This window comes from Euprymna scolopes, chromosome 29 (genome assembly GCF_053919585.1).
Source record: "Euprymna scolopes isolate OS-2025 chromosome 29, ASM5391958v1, whole genome shotgun sequence".
Classification (NCBI taxonomy): domain Eukaryota; kingdom Metazoa; phylum Mollusca; class Cephalopoda; order Sepiida; family Sepiolidae; genus Euprymna; species Euprymna scolopes.
The window spans coordinates 70,457,043-70,476,472 of record NC_136510.1 but is presented as its reverse complement, the minus strand read 5'-3'; the positions used below and the strand labels follow the sequence as shown (position 1 = coordinate 70,476,472).

The 19,430-nt window shown below is 31.6% G+C and overlaps 1 protein-coding gene across 1 annotated transcript in view; it reads left to right on the top strand.

Annotated features, from left to right (window-relative positions):
- The window catches only part of LOC145252700 (uncharacterized), a 45,855-nt gene extending 37,974 nt beyond the window's left edge, over positions 1 to 7,881 (top strand). The window contains exons 6-8 of the mRNA XM_080112524.1: positions 2,485 to 2,554; positions 4,312 to 4,388; positions 7,727 to 7,881. Of these exons, the coding sequence (XP_079968650.1) occupies positions 2,485 to 2,554; positions 4,312 to 4,388; positions 7,727 to 7,774 (195 nt within the window). The 3' untranslated portion in view covers positions 7,775 to 7,881. The remainder of the gene's footprint in view (positions 1 to 2,484; positions 2,555 to 4,311; positions 4,389 to 7,726) is intronic.
- Positions 7,882 to 19,430: the final 11,549 nt, after the last annotated feature.

The following is a 19,430-nucleotide window of genomic DNA, read 5'->3' as shown; positions in this document are numbered from 1 at the left end:
GCATATGTATCCAAATGTAGTGTATAAAATGTAAACATTGAAAAAACTGTTTCCCTATTTATTGTCATAATTTTTTACCACGTTTTCATTTTTAACTTGGAGCATAAAAATATTGAACATATAAAAGAAAAATAAATTAACATCATTGGAATGCTTATTTTATTCTCTTTCCATCAATGTAATTCTTTTAAAAATTGACCTACAAATAAAAAAGATATGATTTGTTGAAGCACATTAGGTATGTAATATTTTCAATGTCCATGAAAATACAGCATACACTTGTAATGCTAGTATATGCATCTGTATTTGTATCTGTAGGATTCACTTCTAAACTAATCACAGATCATTATTAATTTTGAAACATAGCTATGAGGTGTAAAGATGTGTGATGTAGACTATATTTAATTTAATATAATACTATGCAAAGGGTGTGACATCCATTTGTGAAAATTCAGGTATTTTGGATTTTTATAAAATGTTAGTAATAGCTATTCCACATCAATTAATAAGTAAATCACAAATTTCAGTTTCTTTTGATAATTTTTTAAAGGAGATTTAGGCATAATACTAGCACAACTTTTCATTTTGAAAATTCAAATATTTGCATTGACTTTGATTCAAAGTCATTAAATGCTAATTAAGCAAGATTCCCTGAATTTTAATTTTTCCTTATTAAGCTTAAGCCTAAAATTTTAGCCATTTTCTAGAATGAAAATCTTCACTGGATTTTAATCAAAAGTGGAATAAAGATTCTAGGTATAAATTTTAATTGTATCATTATATCTTGATTTTTATTTTTCTAAGTAGACATAAAAGCGGTGCAAAATTGTTCAGAGAATTAATTTTCCCTTTTGTGGGACAGATATTTTTCTAGTTACTGATAAATAAGTCGCTTTACAATTTTTATATACAAGGGAAATTACTCATAGGGAGTATTACACTTTATTGGACTTTTTTTTTAAATATTTTTTTTTTTTTTTCAAATTCTGCTCTCATTCTAAGTATGGAAACATAAACTACTTTAATGTTACCTCCTGATTTTCCCAAACTCTTTTTGTTCATGTGAAAGTGTTGTCACTCATGTATAAGGGAGTTACTGTGATAGGGGCCAGATTTATGGGGAGATGAGGAGTTGGGAAGCATGATGTTTGTTCAAATTGCATTTAAATCTCTGCTTATTAGCAATACTTGCAATTTATTTATTTTATTTCTTTTTTAATCTTTTCAGATGAGGCTTCATAATTTGTGCATTCATTCTTTTTCGCAAACTGTTATTCTCATCTTTATAGTTGTTGTTTTCACTATGTTTCGGCCAACTTCTGGCCATCTGGATGGAATACTGTTGCTATATCTGGGCAGGAGCGGCCAAAAACAGCCTATCATGCCTTGACAGAGTACAAAATAGACTTCGTGGCTTAGTGGGGGATGCCCTTTTCTCTACCCTGAAACCTCTCTCCCACAGAAGAGACGTTGCGAGCCTATCCTTGTTTTATCGTTATTTTCATGGCAGGTGCTCGTCTGAACTCCAATCTCTGGTCCCCCCCTCGCCAGTCTTTCACGAAAAACACCCGTCTAGCTGAATCCACTGTAAAAAATTTCCCCCACTCTATATCTGTGCCTAAATCAAAACGCGGATTCCATGAACAAAGCTTCTTTCTTAGAACTGCACACCTGTGGAACTCTGTTCCGTCTGCCTGCTTCCCTCCGGACTACAACTTGGATGTCTTCAAGTCCAATGTTAACAAATTCCTAATGAACCGCTCCCTTAATTAAACACTTCATCAAATCTCCACACTAACGTAATGTACTTGCAATAACCCTTATCCCTGAGTGGCTTCCGGGCCTTGATAAGTGGTGATCACTGTGTAAAAAAAAAAAAAAAAAAAAAAAAATCTTCAGATGATTAAACACGATGTGATAGGAATGCTGAGTTTTGTAACTTATCTCCTGTAATTACTACCTTCCATAGTTGTTGTCTCGTCATTTTTTTGGACAACTAATCCTCTGGTCTGCTTGGAAAAGATTGAAACTGCTATCTTCAGACAACGCTTATCTGAAACCATAGAGACTCAACACCTCTATCCACTGCGCTATGCAATTTGTTTTGCAATTTTAAAAGAAAATTATTATTATTTTTTTTTTTCTAAAAATATTTTTCATTCCAATCAAAGGTCTTTTTTTCTCCCCACTTTTTTTTTTTTAAGATGGCCATTTCCAAATAATTCGGACCCAGATATATTTTCTGGAAGAAATTAAATCTTAGCATCATGCTGCAGCAATTTACTAAAAAAACTGATGAACCAGAATCAAATGTTGATTTTTTTTTTTTTTTTTTTTTTTTTTTTTTTTAGGAAGAAAACTATTGATGACAAAGAAATGATAAAAAAAAAACTAGTTTTAAACCTTCTATAATTAAATAGAATAATGATTAAAAAAGTAAATTATTTTTTTCTAAGCATTAAAATATTTCTTTTGGTTTTACAGGAAGCTAAAGTTATTTCCTTCCAAGAAGACACAAAAATGTTAGAGATGAAAGTATTGTCTGCTCCAAAAAGTAAGTTGCACATTTTTTGTTCAAAAATATCAAATGTTATTTATATCCACGAAGAAGTATATATTCGTGTAGATAAAAGCATATGTTAATGTGACCTTTTTATTTAGCACAACCTGCTCCATATTACAATCCAATAATATTAATGTGACCTAGAACATTCCTACATTCTGCTAATATTGAAGAAATAAATTTAGAGTTGTATGTTTGTGCCATGATGTATAAACTATTCACATTTTGCTTATGTTATTAACAAATCCTAACCACAAATTAGGTTGAAGTAACTGTAGGAGTACATTAAAGTTAACATTTCTTGGAATTTGTAATAAAAGAACTGAAAGTCTGCAATCAACACTGATGCATAGCAATGAGTTTTCTACTAATATTTGTTATACTGATGACAGCATGCTCATGCCGCAGTCTTTTATAAGTTGAAGCTCTCTACTTCTGAGCTTAAAATCTCCCATAAGAAATGGGTGAAAGTGAATGCAGACAAATGCAAAATTGGTTATAGTCAGCTCACATACTTCCTAACTTCTGGCATAGCGCTATCGAAAATAGTGACAAGGCAAATCACTTTTATTACTCTTCAGTATTTCTCTGTGAAGCGATTTATTGAAATAAAATATAAGAAAAGGACATTATTGAAAAGTATACAATAAAAATTAACAATATTATGCAGATAAAAATAACACAATTTGTCTTTATTTGCACTTTTAATAGCAAAATTAAAATAAGTTTTCATTTTAATTTATATAATAACTATATGTTTATGAAAGTATAAAAATAAAATTATTGAAATCAAAATAACAAATGAAATTATTGAAATCAAAATAACAAATGAAATTATTGAAATCAAAAAGATTTTAAAGTATTTTCAATAATTATTTTTTAAAAATATAAAACTAATTACAATAATTCTTGATTAAAATAAGACCAAAAAAAAACTTTTCAATGATTATTAAATAAAAAAGAAAGATAGAAAAACATAAATAAAAAAAAAAAAAAAAAGAGTACATGCACAGGGAAGATATAGGCATGAGAGGAAAAAAAGCGAAGGAATTGATTTGCCTTGTAACCACTTCTAGTAGTGCTACGTCGGAAGTTAGGAAGTACATAAGAAGCTGACTATAACCACAAAATCTTTCTCTTTTCTGTAGATAATCTCTCAATAGATAATAAACCGATTAAAAAAACATTTACAGACTCACAAAGAAAATAATCTAATGGGATTAAATTGCATGAGTGAGGTGGTCAGTTTACAAGTCTATTTTGTGAAATTATTTGTTCACCAAATGTGAATAAAATAAATTTGCACAATTTGCAAACGCTGTTCAGGTGTCAGTCTGTTTATGATGAATTACCAAGTCTGCAATTGAAGAAAATAGTTGTTAATTTAAAGTTTACTGCTTCTTAAAAGAAACACTTTTTCTTTTCTGTAAAAGTAATTTTTTTATTTAAAAAAAATTTGCTTAAACATTTAAAAAAAATTTTTTTTGTCTAACAAAAAAGTAATAGAATATAAGAATACAGTATCCAAACTAAAATGGTTTACTTTCTGCAGAAGGATATTGTAGCTTTATACTAGTACTATGATTAGTATACTAGATTTTATTATATCTGTTATTGCAAGACATGTTTAGGCCAAATATTTTGCAATTCTACCCCACAGTTTTAAATTCATATTGTAAGTAGGACAGTTTTAATTAAAGATATTGAATATAAATATTTATTTATTGTATTTTTTCTTGTACATGCAGCTCGTAAAAAAGATAAATTTGAACTAATTTATGAAGATGACAAAGACATCATGATTCTTGAAGAATCCAATGACATGGTAAGTACAACCAAATTTAAATACATACCTATATACTAGCCATCCTTGACTGGTGTTTGCAAAACTTACGGAAGAATTATTACTAGCAGGATCTAATGGAAATTCCATGGTATTTTTTACATCAATCTGTATAATTTACTGTTAATAATTACATTACCTTTGAAATAATAAATATAATAATATAGATAAAATAGTGCCTAGGAATTTCAGATGTGGCAGGTGGGGGTATATACCAGAAGCTAAATGTTCCTGATGAATATCTTACTTTTGTGGGTACAATTACCAACGATTTCTCCTTTACAGAAAGTGTACAAAAACCAAAAATATGTTGATTTCAGCATTTTCCAATACTGCTTCGTTAACATTTCATATTTTCTTTGTGTGTGTGGATGGGAGGATTTGGAAAAATAATTTTTGCATGTGATGCCCTTATTTCATTTTATGAAACCTGAACAAAATATATTACACTCCCTTGAAATTTTAACATTTATAGATGTTGAAGTAATATTTATTTATATTTACTATAAATCCATAAATAAACAATACAAATGAATTCAATATTATTGTTTTGGAAAAAAACCCTGCTCATTAATATATATAATCTGATGAACTGTAAAGCAAAAAACATTCTTTAAAAAATTAATTTTTAAAAGATTGAGATGATTTACATTCGATTTTTATGAAATCTTCAATTTTAAACATAGAATTTTGAACACAGGCTTCCTATTTTAATTTATTTTTCTTCCATTTTACCTTTTTGCTACATCCATACCTATAAACATATACCTATAAGCAGCTTCGTAAAATATGCACAAAATAATGATGTCATCAATCCTGTAGCAAACATTTGCGGTCCTTACAGATAAAAGAGTGCAATTTCAATTATTTATAGGATTCAAATAAGAATTAGCATAGAAACAAAGCTTGTAAAGTATATTTTTGGGTGTTTGCATGTAAACACAAAATAATTTTAAGCATATATGAATTAAAAAAAAAAAGTATACTTTATATTTTTAGTTAGCATTCTTTTATATTCCCTGGTAACACCAGGAAACAGGACTTGCTAGTTATTATTATTATTACAATAAAAGTAAAAAAAATGAAGCATAGTCTTTTCTGTGTCACTATTCATTATGTAAAATTTGATTACATTCAAAAAGTCTTTTTTATTTTTCCAATCAATTTGAAAATTTAGCTGAATTGTTACAGTATTGTTATTCAATTCTTGATCTAAACACATATTTTGGTTAAGTTGAAATTGCAGATGTTAGGCCTCTAGGCTGGGATCAAAGTGTATTATCTGTTCTGCCTTCAGTCATAGTACAAGAAGTCCTCTGTATGCAAATTATATATTAGTTCCCAAAAAAACAGTAACTTTTCACAAACCAAATTTTTTTTTTTTTCAGGCAATTATGTGTAAACAGCCTGAAAAATAAATAAAACAAAAAGTAGGTTTTGCATATAAAATTAACAGAAAATGATTACTCTTTTAGATCAGACAGTGTTTTAAGGATGTAGGCAATTTTATTTGTTTTAAAATTTTGGCCATGTTAATGTTCCAGATCCAAATTTAACATAAAATGTCATTGTGAATAGTCATACAAAACATGATTTTTTTTCTGAGTACTTACCATAAATCGAGGTGGTAATGCAAAAAATATGAGTTTCATTACTTTGTGGATCAGACTTAAGGTTTGTGGTAAAAAAATTTGGTTAACTGCCCTAAAAGTTAGAATGGCCCGGAAATAGGGGCTTATTTTACACTAAATTTATATGTGCAACTCAACCCACACTAAATTCTACAATGATTATTTGTTTTCTTTGTGCGTTCCCATATAATCACCTAAAGTAGAATTTCATAGGGGATTGGGGGGGGGGTGATTTTAAATGTAGGTATAATTTCTTTTTTAAACATTTATCCTTTACATATTTTCAAGCATTTTATCCAAGGTTTTTATAAACACAAAATTTTTTTGTTTTTCACGTGTGGCAAAAAAAAAATGCAATAAAACATAGGATTATTTAAAAGATGACCACTCTAGACAACACACGACCAGGTTGGCACCAAAAAGATTAAAAATAGAACTTGTCAGGAGCGGTTTAAATCTTTTAATTTAACTGCAAACTCTGAAGGGTAACATATTGACTTTTATCAACTAGGTGCTAAAATAAGTGTGAGCATTCCGAAGGGTTTCCTAAGGGAATAGGAATAAATTAATTCTGGATCATTTACTTTGTTTGACATAATTTATGAATAAAATGATTAAATGGAGCCCAGGAATCTTTGTTCTGTGTCTTTTAGTTTTATAAATAAACACTCTTCTGATAAATGAAATGTTTTTTTATAATTGTCAGGAAAAAAATAAAAGAATCGTTTTGGAATCTGAAACAAGACTCAAATTTTCCGGATTCAGATTCCACTGCTCCCAAAAGTTCTGATTTTTCCAATTCCTGATTCCGATTAATCGTCCCAACACTAATATATAATTCTTCAGAATAATGAAATACAATAAATCTACTGGTGTGCAAATCCAGTGATTATCAGTCTTACAAAATATTATTGGATGTAATATTTTATATAAGACTATCCCAGCTAAATAAAATTGCTCAATATCCTAGATAGAGCAAATAAATCATATTCTATGTAGCTAAAATGATTTAAAAACATTTCATTTAATTTAATTTTCTATTTTTTTCAGCAAATTAGGTGCAAACCTTTCATTATATTTGCTAATATTTTTCCTCCGAGGAGATGTATAAACATCGAAAACTCATGGGTTAAGGAAATATTTTTTACTATAATGTATTCTTTGTCTTGCATACAATAAAATTTCTATATTTGAAATTTATCTTTTTCAAATCACAAATTTTTAAATTCCTAAATTACAATGTGTGTGTAACCTTCAAAACTATACAAAAAAAAAATTCTTTTTTATCATTCGTTAGAAAACCATTTAGTCAGTAAGTCATGCAATCACTGCATCAACTTGCTCTCTCGAATTCACTATAGTACCAGTAATAATTTATTTTTTAAGGGATCATCAGCTGTTTACTATGAAACACTGTTTCGGGGATTATTATTAAATATTTAAAAAAATAAAAATAAAGTGTATATATATATATACCTTATTTTTTTTTAATATTTAATAGTATTATAACTTACTATTTATACATTGTTCTTGTTCTATCAATTAAATTAGAGAAAGATCTTTTCTGTGAATAGTAGTTTGAATAATACAATTATTAATCCCCCCCCCCCCTCCGCCATCAAATTCTGAAAGAATGTCTTCCATCACTTAATGATTTATTTGAAACATTTTTGTTTTACTCTTTTTCAGGAGAGTGTGGAGCTATGCACCTTACAAGAAATTAAACTTTTAAAATAAAACCTTCATACTTCTAATGAATGGTTTACAACACATGAACACTTTTTTATTCAAATGTCTACAGTTTTAAAATGTATATATTTGTATAATAAAAAATAATTGCTAAATTTGTTTAAATTTTTGTCTATAAAACGCTTTTTTTTTATTAGAATTTTAAATAGAACTTTATTTTCTAGATAAATAAAATTCAGTGCATCTTGACATAACACTCTGATAAATACATGAAATAAATAAAACAATTATTTTTAGAAAATACATTTTTTTATGGTGATTAAAAACCGCTAACGAATTTTATGGAAAACAATGCAGTAGTCTTTTTTTCTTTTTTTTTTTTTGACTTAAGAGCTGCCATTTTTTTTTTTTTTTTTTTTTTTTTTTTTTTTTTTTTTTTTTAGTTTATCATTAACTCATTTCACTTTTGATGCAAATAATGAATTCCTATTTAGGAGAATGTATATGAAGACAGAAATTTGATGAATAATAAAAAAAAAATATCAGATTTTCTGTAAAATTTGATTACTGATTTTGAATTATCATAATAAATATATATTTTTTAAAATTAGAATTTAATTTAGTGCATTTACTGGTAAGTGTTATACCAAGAAGCTTCTAAATTGTAATATTTTAATGGAATATACCCTATATCAGAGATTGTCAACCTTTTTAATATATGTTCATGTAAGACTATAAGACAGCTCTGTTCCTACTTTTTTTATGCGACCATCTTCCTTTTCATCCAGTTTTGATATTTAAGCAGTTATGAGTGTCCTAAACTTCAGGTTGGACAACACTAGGCAATGTCTCCTATCTATTCTCTATATCCAAGGGGTTGATATCAGTCAGCTTGCATGCAGTCATCACTTATGCATTTGAACAAGGCCTTATTCAGTATACTGCCCAGGAGATCCAGAGTTGACGCAAGTGGTGTTATGCTGTACATGAATGAACCATATGAAATGTCTAGTGCATACAGCATCCATAATCCTACCAAAAGCAAGTTTCTGGTAAAACACTATTGATGGGATCTTTCCTTACAATTTTCAGTTGCACATCATTGCACCAAACCATTGTAGATCAGAAGTGTTTAGGGCAAATGTTTTACTTTTGTGCAAGATGGCAGCATGAACACAGGCTGAAAAAACTTGAAAGAATTGGTAGCAGCTTCCTGAACTTTCCCCATGCAACACAATGAGCAGTGAGTGTGCGTTCGCAGCCACTACTAACATTCATGATTTTAACAATAGCAGAAGAAGGTTTCAGTATCAAGCAGGATGTCATCTCCATCCACATGAACTTCAGCTTGACCATGGATTAGACGGTCATCTACGGCACACCTGATCTGGATCAGCTACCAGTCTCCCAGTTAAAACTACATTTCTTGTGAACCCATATTTGGCACTGGGAGCACTCTGTAGAGTTTACACTTGCACTTACATACAGTACAACAGGTAAGCTATCATCAAAAATTAATACAGGACAGGAAATGAATAGGTAAGTCTGATATTTATTGAATGGTGACTCTTTATCTGTTGGCATAGCATCACCATGTCATGTAGGTGTGAAAAGGATTTTGGACTGTATGTGTAAAAAAAAAAAAAAGTATTCAGTATTACGTCTTGAAAGAATTAGACAATGGAACTTGAAGCAAAAAGCAAACATCCATTGTCAAGTGAGTTTTCGGAATAAGACAGCTAAAAGTCCTTCCTGAGCAGCAAACATGAGTTGATAAGTCAGCTGAACTAAAATAGAAGAAACGGCTTACAGAAGACAGCAATATCACACATCCTCTTTAAACCCAACAAGTCACATTCTATATAATTATGTGTACTTGCGATGTAGTTCTTCCTTATTCTGACCATGCACAGCCACAAAAATCCACATTCCAATTGAGAAAAAATATATTTAAAATTAATTAACTATATGCATAATGAGAAAAATATATCCATAAAAAATTTTGAAATCAAGGAAAAATATATTGTAATAAACAAGTCTGTTTATTGTTCTCTGAATTAGAATAAAAATAAAAAGGAAAAAAAAACACAATCGCTTGAATCATTATTTAACTCATGCATCAATTGAACAAGAAATTTACTTTAAAAAAAGACAAATAAGAAAAGAGGCAATGCATACAGGTTTGAATGCGATTGATAAAAAGAAATATTTAACACAAAATATCTATTCGGTCTTAAGGTTTTTACAGAAACAACAATTCAGGATCAATGCTTTGAGTGTTTTGTATATTTTCTTTGCTTTGTTCTTTTTTTAGAAGCAGACGACATTTTTGTTTAGCATTAAATTCTTAAACAATTGTTGGAAAAAATTTTATATGAAACCTACTATTAGGATGGCTGAAATGTTGGTGTCATTTTAAGTCTTGTGATAAAATTTTCAAATAATCAAACAGCACACCATCATTATTAACATCATCATATTTGGTTCAATGTCTGTTTTACATGTTGGCATATGTTGAATGGCTTTTAAAAATTGACTTCCAAACTAACTTATCTCAGGTCAGGTCTTCATTTATTTATCCATCTCTCACGTTCATTCTTATCGCTCTTTCCCATGTTTTTCTTGGTGTTCCCAACTCTTCTCTTAGTTAACAATGGTAATGTTCTGCTGGTTATTAATAGAAGTTCTCTGAACTTATTCCATTCATTCTTAACTCTTTCAATAACACTAGCACCTGCTCTTTCTTAAGCGTCAATGGTATCACCAATGTAATAAAACTTTTCAATAACCTTATTAGCTTTGCTATCCAAATATACTTTATTATAATTTAATTAACATTGAGTTAATTCTAAAAATAAGATATAATTACGGTAAAAGCCTCAAATGCTTATACTCTTCAGTGCTTGTATTCTAGTTCATACTGATTTGTCGACCGCAGAAAAATATCTTGTATAAAAAAAAAAATATGATAGTCCGTAGTATACGTTGGAAGTTCATTGTGTTTGTAAGAATATACCTTAAGGTAACACCCTGTCGAGGCATGTTTCTATATCTAACCAAGCTATAACTTGTAGGCAAGTAAGGGTGATTTCCACTGAATTTTTTAAAAAGTTTACATATTAAGCAAACACTTTAATACAAGTCTTCCTTGTGACGATCAATCTCACTAAATGCAGGTGAGACTTTTACCCAATCACACAAATTGACAGCAATGTATTTCAAACAAGTCTCAGATGCAGGATAACACCAATCATGGCGCCATTCATAGTGTAAATCTCATTTGTTTGATTAAATGTATGTATGTTTGTATGTCTGCCTAAAACTTTTGACAGAGGCGACGGATTTTCATGAGATCAATATTGTTTTGAAGCTCGACCCTTTCGACAACAAATATCAGAAAATTAGCTAAAAACATTAATTCCTTCACCCTCAACTGGGTACTTTTCTACAAGGAGGGGGTTGCTTTTTTTCGCTTATATTTTCGAAAGTCATCACTGACTAGCCTTAATTTAAATATTCGTCACTTCTGGTTTGGCGATGGACGCAACAGCAAAAATGTCAGGGTTTTTTTTTTTCACATTCTTTGCCTCCTTCGCTGTACGGGTTCAAGTCTGCCTGCCTACTACCACATTTTTTTTTGCTCCACACACTTGGGCAACGCCGGTCATCCAGGCTAGTATCTATCTATATATATATAAAAGCGAAAATGCGTGTATGTATGTATGTGTGTTCGTTTTTTCTGTATGTCAACAAAAGGCTTTTTTCAGAGAAGCGGTCGCTCGCTTAACAACTTTAAAACTTTTTATATCACATACAAATCGTAATATCTCACAGTTAACAACGAAGCTCGCCTGTCTATTTAATTTGCTCGATTTCAGGAAGATAAATATTCAATATTTGTCGCTCACCACATGTGGGTTAATCTTTCTCCTATAACATCTTGGGGGTGGGAGGAAAAAAAGTGTTCAGCAGTAAATGAATACTATCCTGCAGTTGACCTCATTAACTCATTAAAATGGGCACCTGCTAAATCCAACTAATTAAATAAATTCAAACGTCTTTCTGTTAGCATCTCGCGGTGGGGCAATGGTTAACATCACACTTTTTTTTCACACTTTAATTTACAACTTTGCCTCAACGGTTCAGGTTCGATCCTCATACTTACTTTTTTTTTTTTAACTCCCCCAAACACCCGGGCAATGCCGGGTACCCCTCGCTAGTATCTATATATATATATATATATAAAAGCGAAAATGTATGTATGTTTGTGTGTCTACTAAAAACTTTTGACCGACGGAACAAAAATTCACAAACTTGGTCTCGTATGAAAGCCCCACCCTCCGGACGACAAATATCGAAAAATTAGCCCAAAAAGACCATCAGAAGTGCGTCAACTGATCGATTTTCTGCAGGGGAGGGGGGTGGCCAAAAAAGTGACATTTTAATATTAAACATTACATATTTTAAATCGATCGATTTATAACTGCCCCCAAAAATACGGGCGCCAACTCTTCTACATAAAGTATACACGAGGCCGTTTATTTTGGGTCAACTTGTATTTAAAACCCGCTGAGTCATGTTACGTGATCTTGACGTCAGCAAGCTATAATGGCAGTCTGAATTTAAAAAACATTGTTGTTATCGGTAAAAAAAAATTTAACCCTCACACAAGCTAAACTATGAACTTCTACGCTATGACAATGTTACCAAAGTTATTAGCACGTTAAAAATAGTTAGATATGATAGTTAAATGAAAAATAACAAGCCAAAAATGTGAAGTAAAAAAAAAAAAATATGCTTACAAAAAATATTAACGATCAAATTTTTTACAAAAAAAACAAACCCAGACGCCATTTTCTTTTTTAAGTAAGGAAGACGAGGTGTGTGAGAGAGAGAGAGAGAAAAACGTTAACTTTTTCACCCCGAAATCGACAATTTTCGATAGGTGGGGGGAGGTCAACAACGCATGCGTCAGATGACGTCATGACCTGATTTACTTTAAATAGTTGAAAAACCGAACAAATTTCATATACGTCGCTTTAGCTCAGGTAGTTAATGCCTTGGTTCATTATCTAAATGTTTTGGGTTCGAATCGTGGTGTGAGATGTTTTTTTGTTTTTTTTTTCGATTTTTGTTTTTTAAATTTAAATATTGAACCCTGTATTATTTAAGCCATTTTTCACGTAACGTTCGTTTTCTTGTTTTTTTTTTTTTTACTTCGCTTATTCTTGACGACACCCTAAAACACCCGGGTACCCACCGATTTTTTTTAATTTTAATATCGAAACAGGCTTATTTAAGCCATTTTTCACGTGTTCGTTTTTCTGTTTTCATCGTTCATTTGCCTTACGTTAGTTTTTTTTTTTCGATGTTTTGATTACCCCCCCCCACACCTAATTAAAACGTTTTCTTTTCTTACTTCGCTTATAACAATGCTTATGTCGTCGTCGTCTTCGTAACGCTCGACGACTTTCAAACATTTTTCACTTATTCGCTTATAACAATGCTTCATTCTGGCTGGCCGATTTTATTTTCAAACTTCGCTTCAGGGCTTCGGCTTCGATCCTACCCCCTCCCCCCGGTTTCTTTTTATTTAACACCACACACACCTACAAACACCCGGGCAACGCTGGGTACCCCCCGCTAGTCTATATATATAAAAGCAAAAATGTATGTATGTATGTATGCTTTTCCTCGATATCCACAAAAGGTTTCTTTCAGAGAAGTGCTTGCTTGGTTCACAACTTCTTAAAACTTTTTATATCATCTATAAATTTTAATATCTCAGAGTTATCCACGGAGCTCGCCTGTCTATTTAATTTTATTGACTTTCAAACGTTAATTATTCGACATTTCTCGCATCGGCACGTGTTACATTCGGTTTCTGGTATAAAAAAAAAAGCGAAACTCGACTCTAATCACAGGCCGGAAGCCAGTTGTCTCAAGAGAGCTAAGTAACGTTTTTTCAATGTCGACTTCGTCATATCAGACTGTAGCTTTCATTTCACTCCTAATAAACAGGGAGCGGGTTTTTAAAAACAAACAAACCGATTTATTCACCGCACAAAATGCTTACTGCTGAATACCTATCGCCGTCACGTCGATCAAAAACGCGCACCTGTTTTTTTTTTAACACTTTACTATTTTCCAACTGCGCGTCATGAAGGCTTCATTTTTTTTTTCACAGGCACCTGTTTTTTTTCACATTTTCGGGTTTTTTTCACATACCCCAAAAAACACCCGGGAAATGCCGGGTACCCCTCGCTAGTATATATATAAAAGCGAAAATGTGTGTGTGTATGTATGTTTGTTTGTATGTGTGCTTGTATGTCTTGCAAAAACTTTTGACATGGGTCACGGATTTTCACGAGATTGGTATCATTTTAAAGTTCCAACCTTCGCTCGGCAAATATCGAAAAATTGGCCAAAAACATTAATTTCTTCACCCTAAAATCGACAGCCTTGTAACTCTTGCTTCCCTTATTTTGTCCTTTAGTCCTCACATTCTATGAACAATGTTTCTGATACAGAGAAAGAATTGCTATTTTCTGGGTTGGAATCTATCCATCTAGCACTTATTGTTGGTTAGTTTTGGACCTTGAAATACTACTTTTTATGAGCTCTTTATAACAAGTTGCTTCATGCCATGTCTGGAGAGATTTCCATAAAAAATAAGGCAAATACCGAGCAAAATAGAAAAAAAATTTCTAAATATTTTCCTTATTCATTTCTAATGTTGTTTCTTTTGTAATCTCCATTTATTTACTTTGTCTTGTTAGGATCAGAGTTATCTTCCTTTGAGATATTTGGTTTAAACATGAGTTGTTGCTATAGTTGCAAACTTTAATACTTTCACACCTCCCAGTGAATCACAAATTCAAAATTGAAACTCATAATGTACACAACTTTCGAGCTGGTCAGATGTTGTCCAAACCATTTTGCTTCTTAGCATACTTTTCAAACCCTAACATTTTTTTTTCTGTTAGAGCTATTTCTCTATTTAAGTTAACTCTCTGATGTGATCTAGGGACCAAACAAAGCTTGTGCATATTTTCTCTGAGTCCTGCATTGCCAATGTTGAGTGTGTGTAGCTTTATATTTGTTTCATTTACACATTTTTATTTTTGTGTAGCACATTATTATATGACTTGTATTATTTGGATGATTCGAATGACTGTTCTCATCTTGAATGTTATTTGCTCACAACGTTTTAGCCAATGTAACCTCTGACCTTTTTATCTTGTTGAACTTGGGAATCAGCACAGAATATCAAACAGAATCCTTTTTTTAATCCACAGGGGTAGTATGCTCTCATTCAGTCAGCCATAACTAAGTAGAAGTCTTGAATAATTTGCAATTGTATTCTTAGTATCACCCATACTGAAGATTGACCCTAAACCTCCAGAAGAGTGTCACTTAGAACTGAATTTTACTTGGTATTTTATCTGTTACACCATGGGTCCTTGCAATACCTCTAAAGTAGGTTGGATGTTACATCGCCTGAAATGTTGTGAAAATAACATGCATAATAGATGAGAACAATAGAAATTATTGAGCCTCAACTAAAAAATTCAGAAACATCTATATATTTAATCTTAGTCTGTCTGTCTGTCAGTTCCACTTTTTTTTAATTACTGGGCCGATCTGACTAAAATGTTGTATAAACCTTTATGATAACATGCAGTGAACTAAGTATTATAGTATCAATTTGATATACATTTATGGATATATAGGGATTAGTATTTAAATGCAAAAAATGAGCATAGATTTAGCCATATTTAATCATCAGTTTAGCATTAATCACTCATTTTAAGTCAACGTTTTGAATGGGATAAAGAAGTTTAGCAATATTGTATTACTTGTTCAGAATTCAGTTTGTCTAACTGTTTTTTTTTCTCTGTACTTTCATGTCTTTAACCTGCCTTTAATGTCTAATCAGAATTATTAATATACACAGATAACATGTCACCTTTATTTATAGTTTGTTAACTGTTTCTTGTTATATTGCTTTTCAACATTTGCAATATCAATACAATAAACACACATGATGATTGCCACATGCCAATGGAATGAAACATTATCAAGAATCATAATCTTATTTGGTTTAACATCCGTTTTACATACTAGTATGTATTGAACGGCTTTTAGAAATTGGTTCCCAAACGAACCTATCTCTCCCCAGGTCTTATCTCTTTTTCTCTGAAATTCATCCTTGTCAATATGTTTTCTTTGGACTTTCCTTGTCAGCTGATACTACTACATCATCTGTTCTATGTCTACTAGCCGAAACACTTTCAGTAATTCTTTCAATGAGACCAAACCAACAACGTCTCCTGTTATGCATGCATCTCCCTATATAAAAGATGAAACACACTTTACTGAAAATTCCATAATTGTAAAATTGGTTCCAAACATTTATAATAAATAGTAATAATAGAGTAGAAAGAGACTAGCAATGTTTCCTTTGTAGGAAAGAGAAACGATAACTCCTCACTAGACTGTAAAGTTGATTTTTGTATCCCATCAACGCAAGGGAAGGATGCTGTGAATAGCATCTCCCTAGATATAACAGCAGTAGTTCATCTTTTAAATTAAACATTTAACGATTTAATTTTATTTATTATTAGTGTTAAACTCTGTGCACTTATTTCAAATGCCGTTTTTACTGATACTGTAACAGTTGCTGACATGTGTTAGTAGCAGCAGATATGACCAAGCCAGTGCATGATGTGACGTCACAGCAGAGGAAGAGAAGAAAAGAAAAAAAATGCATCACATGGCAAGGGCCAGAGAAAAAAAAATGTGTGGCAGCGTAAGATGAACATGTGACCTATGGTGACAAGAGACTTTTAAGCCAGTGTCAAGACAGCAGGGTTTTGTTAACTACTTGGCAGATGAGATGAACTAAGAGACTTTTAAAGCAAGATGCAATGCTTGTTGAAAAGACGGATAATAAATGCCTTTTATTAAAACTGGAAAAAATGTTGAGTTGAATTTCTTCCTGAGACAGTCGCATGGAAACAATGTGTTGGGTCCGAGTGTTAAAATGTAACACTATTGAAGAATAACGATCACGTTACAATATTCTCGGTGACAGGGATGCATAATTAAATATATCTATTTTTATCCCCTATATTGGAATTTGTAAGTAACAGGTTGAATGTTCAGATATATTGGAGGTGGTTTATACCCACTTAAGAGTTTTGGAGATGGGCCAAACAAAAAGTAATCCCACTTAGGAGTCACATGAAAAAAGTCGATACAAACACAAAAAGCTCTCCCAACAAAACTATAGTCATCATTATCTTTTCTGTTAACAGCCTTCTCAACAGACGTAGCAGCTGTGAGTGCATTTACTTTCTCCCATCATGGAGAGATGTAGCACAAGTCCAGTAGGTGAGAGACTAGACCAGCACACAAGACGTAATGCACGCTGGGTCTTTAAAAATTGCCTGAGCAGCCCTATTGGCTTTTTTTTTTTTTGTGAAGGTGCTCCAGAGAGTTAACTATGAATTAACTCCTTCCCAAAATGAGAATGCAGGGCCTGGGAGCGTGGACCTCTTAGAGCTGAACAGAAGAAATACTATAATCCAGCCGAAAAGGGCACTACTGTCAAAAGGACCCAATCTCTGTTGGACTGATTGCCAAGGACGGATCCTTGATTGGTATGATTGGCATAAGAAAGGCTTTCTATACTGAGAGGTCATTGAGAAAGCATCTCACTCCACCAAACAATACAAGAGCTGAAAACCTCAAGGGATAAAACTCCTACCACATAAGACACACACACACAGACACACACACACACCAGCTACAAAGACACTTCTTCACCACTACGGTAAGAATGCACATATTGGCAAACTGAATTTTTGTATATTTCCCTTTCATTATTTGCATATTTGTATATCCTTTTCTTTTTTTTTTTTTCTTTTACTAATTGAATAAATAAAATTGCTCAATTTATTGATTTTCTTTCTTTGAAAGCTATCATCCCAATTCAAAGTTTGCACTTATCTGTGGGTTTGAAAGGAAAAATTTTTCACCACACTTATTCTCATTGGTCAATTAACATCACAGCTCAACTAATGGAATCTAGCCCCGGATGACAATGGGCCAAGATTTTATATGACTTGTTTCTTGAATCCAAACTTATTGATTATTTTAATTAACCAATCCTATTATCAACACAAAAATACTTGTTAATCTACACAGCTCGGAGATGGGAGAGGAGTCACACCAAAATAAAGATCAACATGTAGCATTAAGGGCATTTAAGTTCAACATCGAATAGATTGGTAGCTAAAAAAAAATAATAGTTTAGTTCTAGAGGACTAACTCCCCACTATTGAGCTGATTATATATCTGCAGTATTCTGGAGAACAGATTTTAATTCATGTGTATAAATCTTACAATTAGTAAACATCGTTGAAAATTATATAAGTAGAGAATAAATTTACTTGCGTTTGGTAACAGTAATATGTTGCTGTTTGTTTGTTTGGATTGATGGAACCGGTTCAACACACTCTGGGTGAATGTTGTTTCAAGTCAAAGCTCAAACAGTTATCGATTTTGATTATAGATATTTTTTGCCTGAATTTAGATGCAGAAAATATTTTTGAAAATTTTTTATCATCTACAATTTTTGTTATTATAAAGTCAATGTATAAATCTTGTTAATGAATACACTAGTGATGGGACGATTCCAATATTTTCCCCAATTCCAATACATTTACCGATTCCGATTCTTTATAAATCTCTAAATATTTAACTATAGACTTGTCATTTTTTTTCCTGATTACCATAAATACACATGCTAAATATGCAGATATTTTTTAAGCATAAAAGAAAAACCCTTGCGGAGGATGATCTATAGATTTTAGGTTTACTGGTAGTTTAAAATCAATAAATATTTATTATTTTATCATTAACACCAGAAGCAGAAAATATTGTTTTAATCAAATAAGAAAAAAAAAAAAAAAAAAAAAAATCGTTTTTGGCATCGTAAAATCGGTACATTATTTTTTTGATACCAATTCTAATACCCCTAAAAGTTCCAATTTTTTTTATTCCAATTCTGATTAATCCCCCAACACTTGAATTGGGGGCCATTGTTGTGCCGTGTTAATCATGTAATCAAGTTTCATAATTACAGCAGTGCCCCATGCCCAAAGATTGCTCTATTTATTTAGCTATCTCATTCGTATACCATGCTACACATCCCAGAATCTGTGAGGTTTGATGCCTTAAATTGACCTCTCCCTCCATGGAGACCTCAATCTATCTTCATCTTCTACATCTGTTACGATATTTTCATTTTCCTTCATTTTTCATTTTTTTGTTCTTTTACTTTTTCCATTCTTTCAAAAACCCATTCCTTATTTTCTTATGTTATTTTCCCTATTGTTGGGCTTAGTCTTAATCCTGGAATAATTGTTTGTTGAAAATGTGATTTTCTTTTTTTTTTTTTACAAAGGAATCACCACTAATCAAAGCCTGGAGGCCACTCAAGGATAAGGGTTAATAAGTGTACGGTAGTTAATGGGATAATATCATAGTAATCATTAGTAGTAGAAATTTGGTAAATTGGATTACTTAAGGGGAACGGCTCATCAAGAACTTGTTTATGTTGGACTTGAAGACAACCATATTGTAGTCAGCTGGAAAGCAGGGAAACAGAACAGAGTTCCACAGGCGTGTAGTTCGA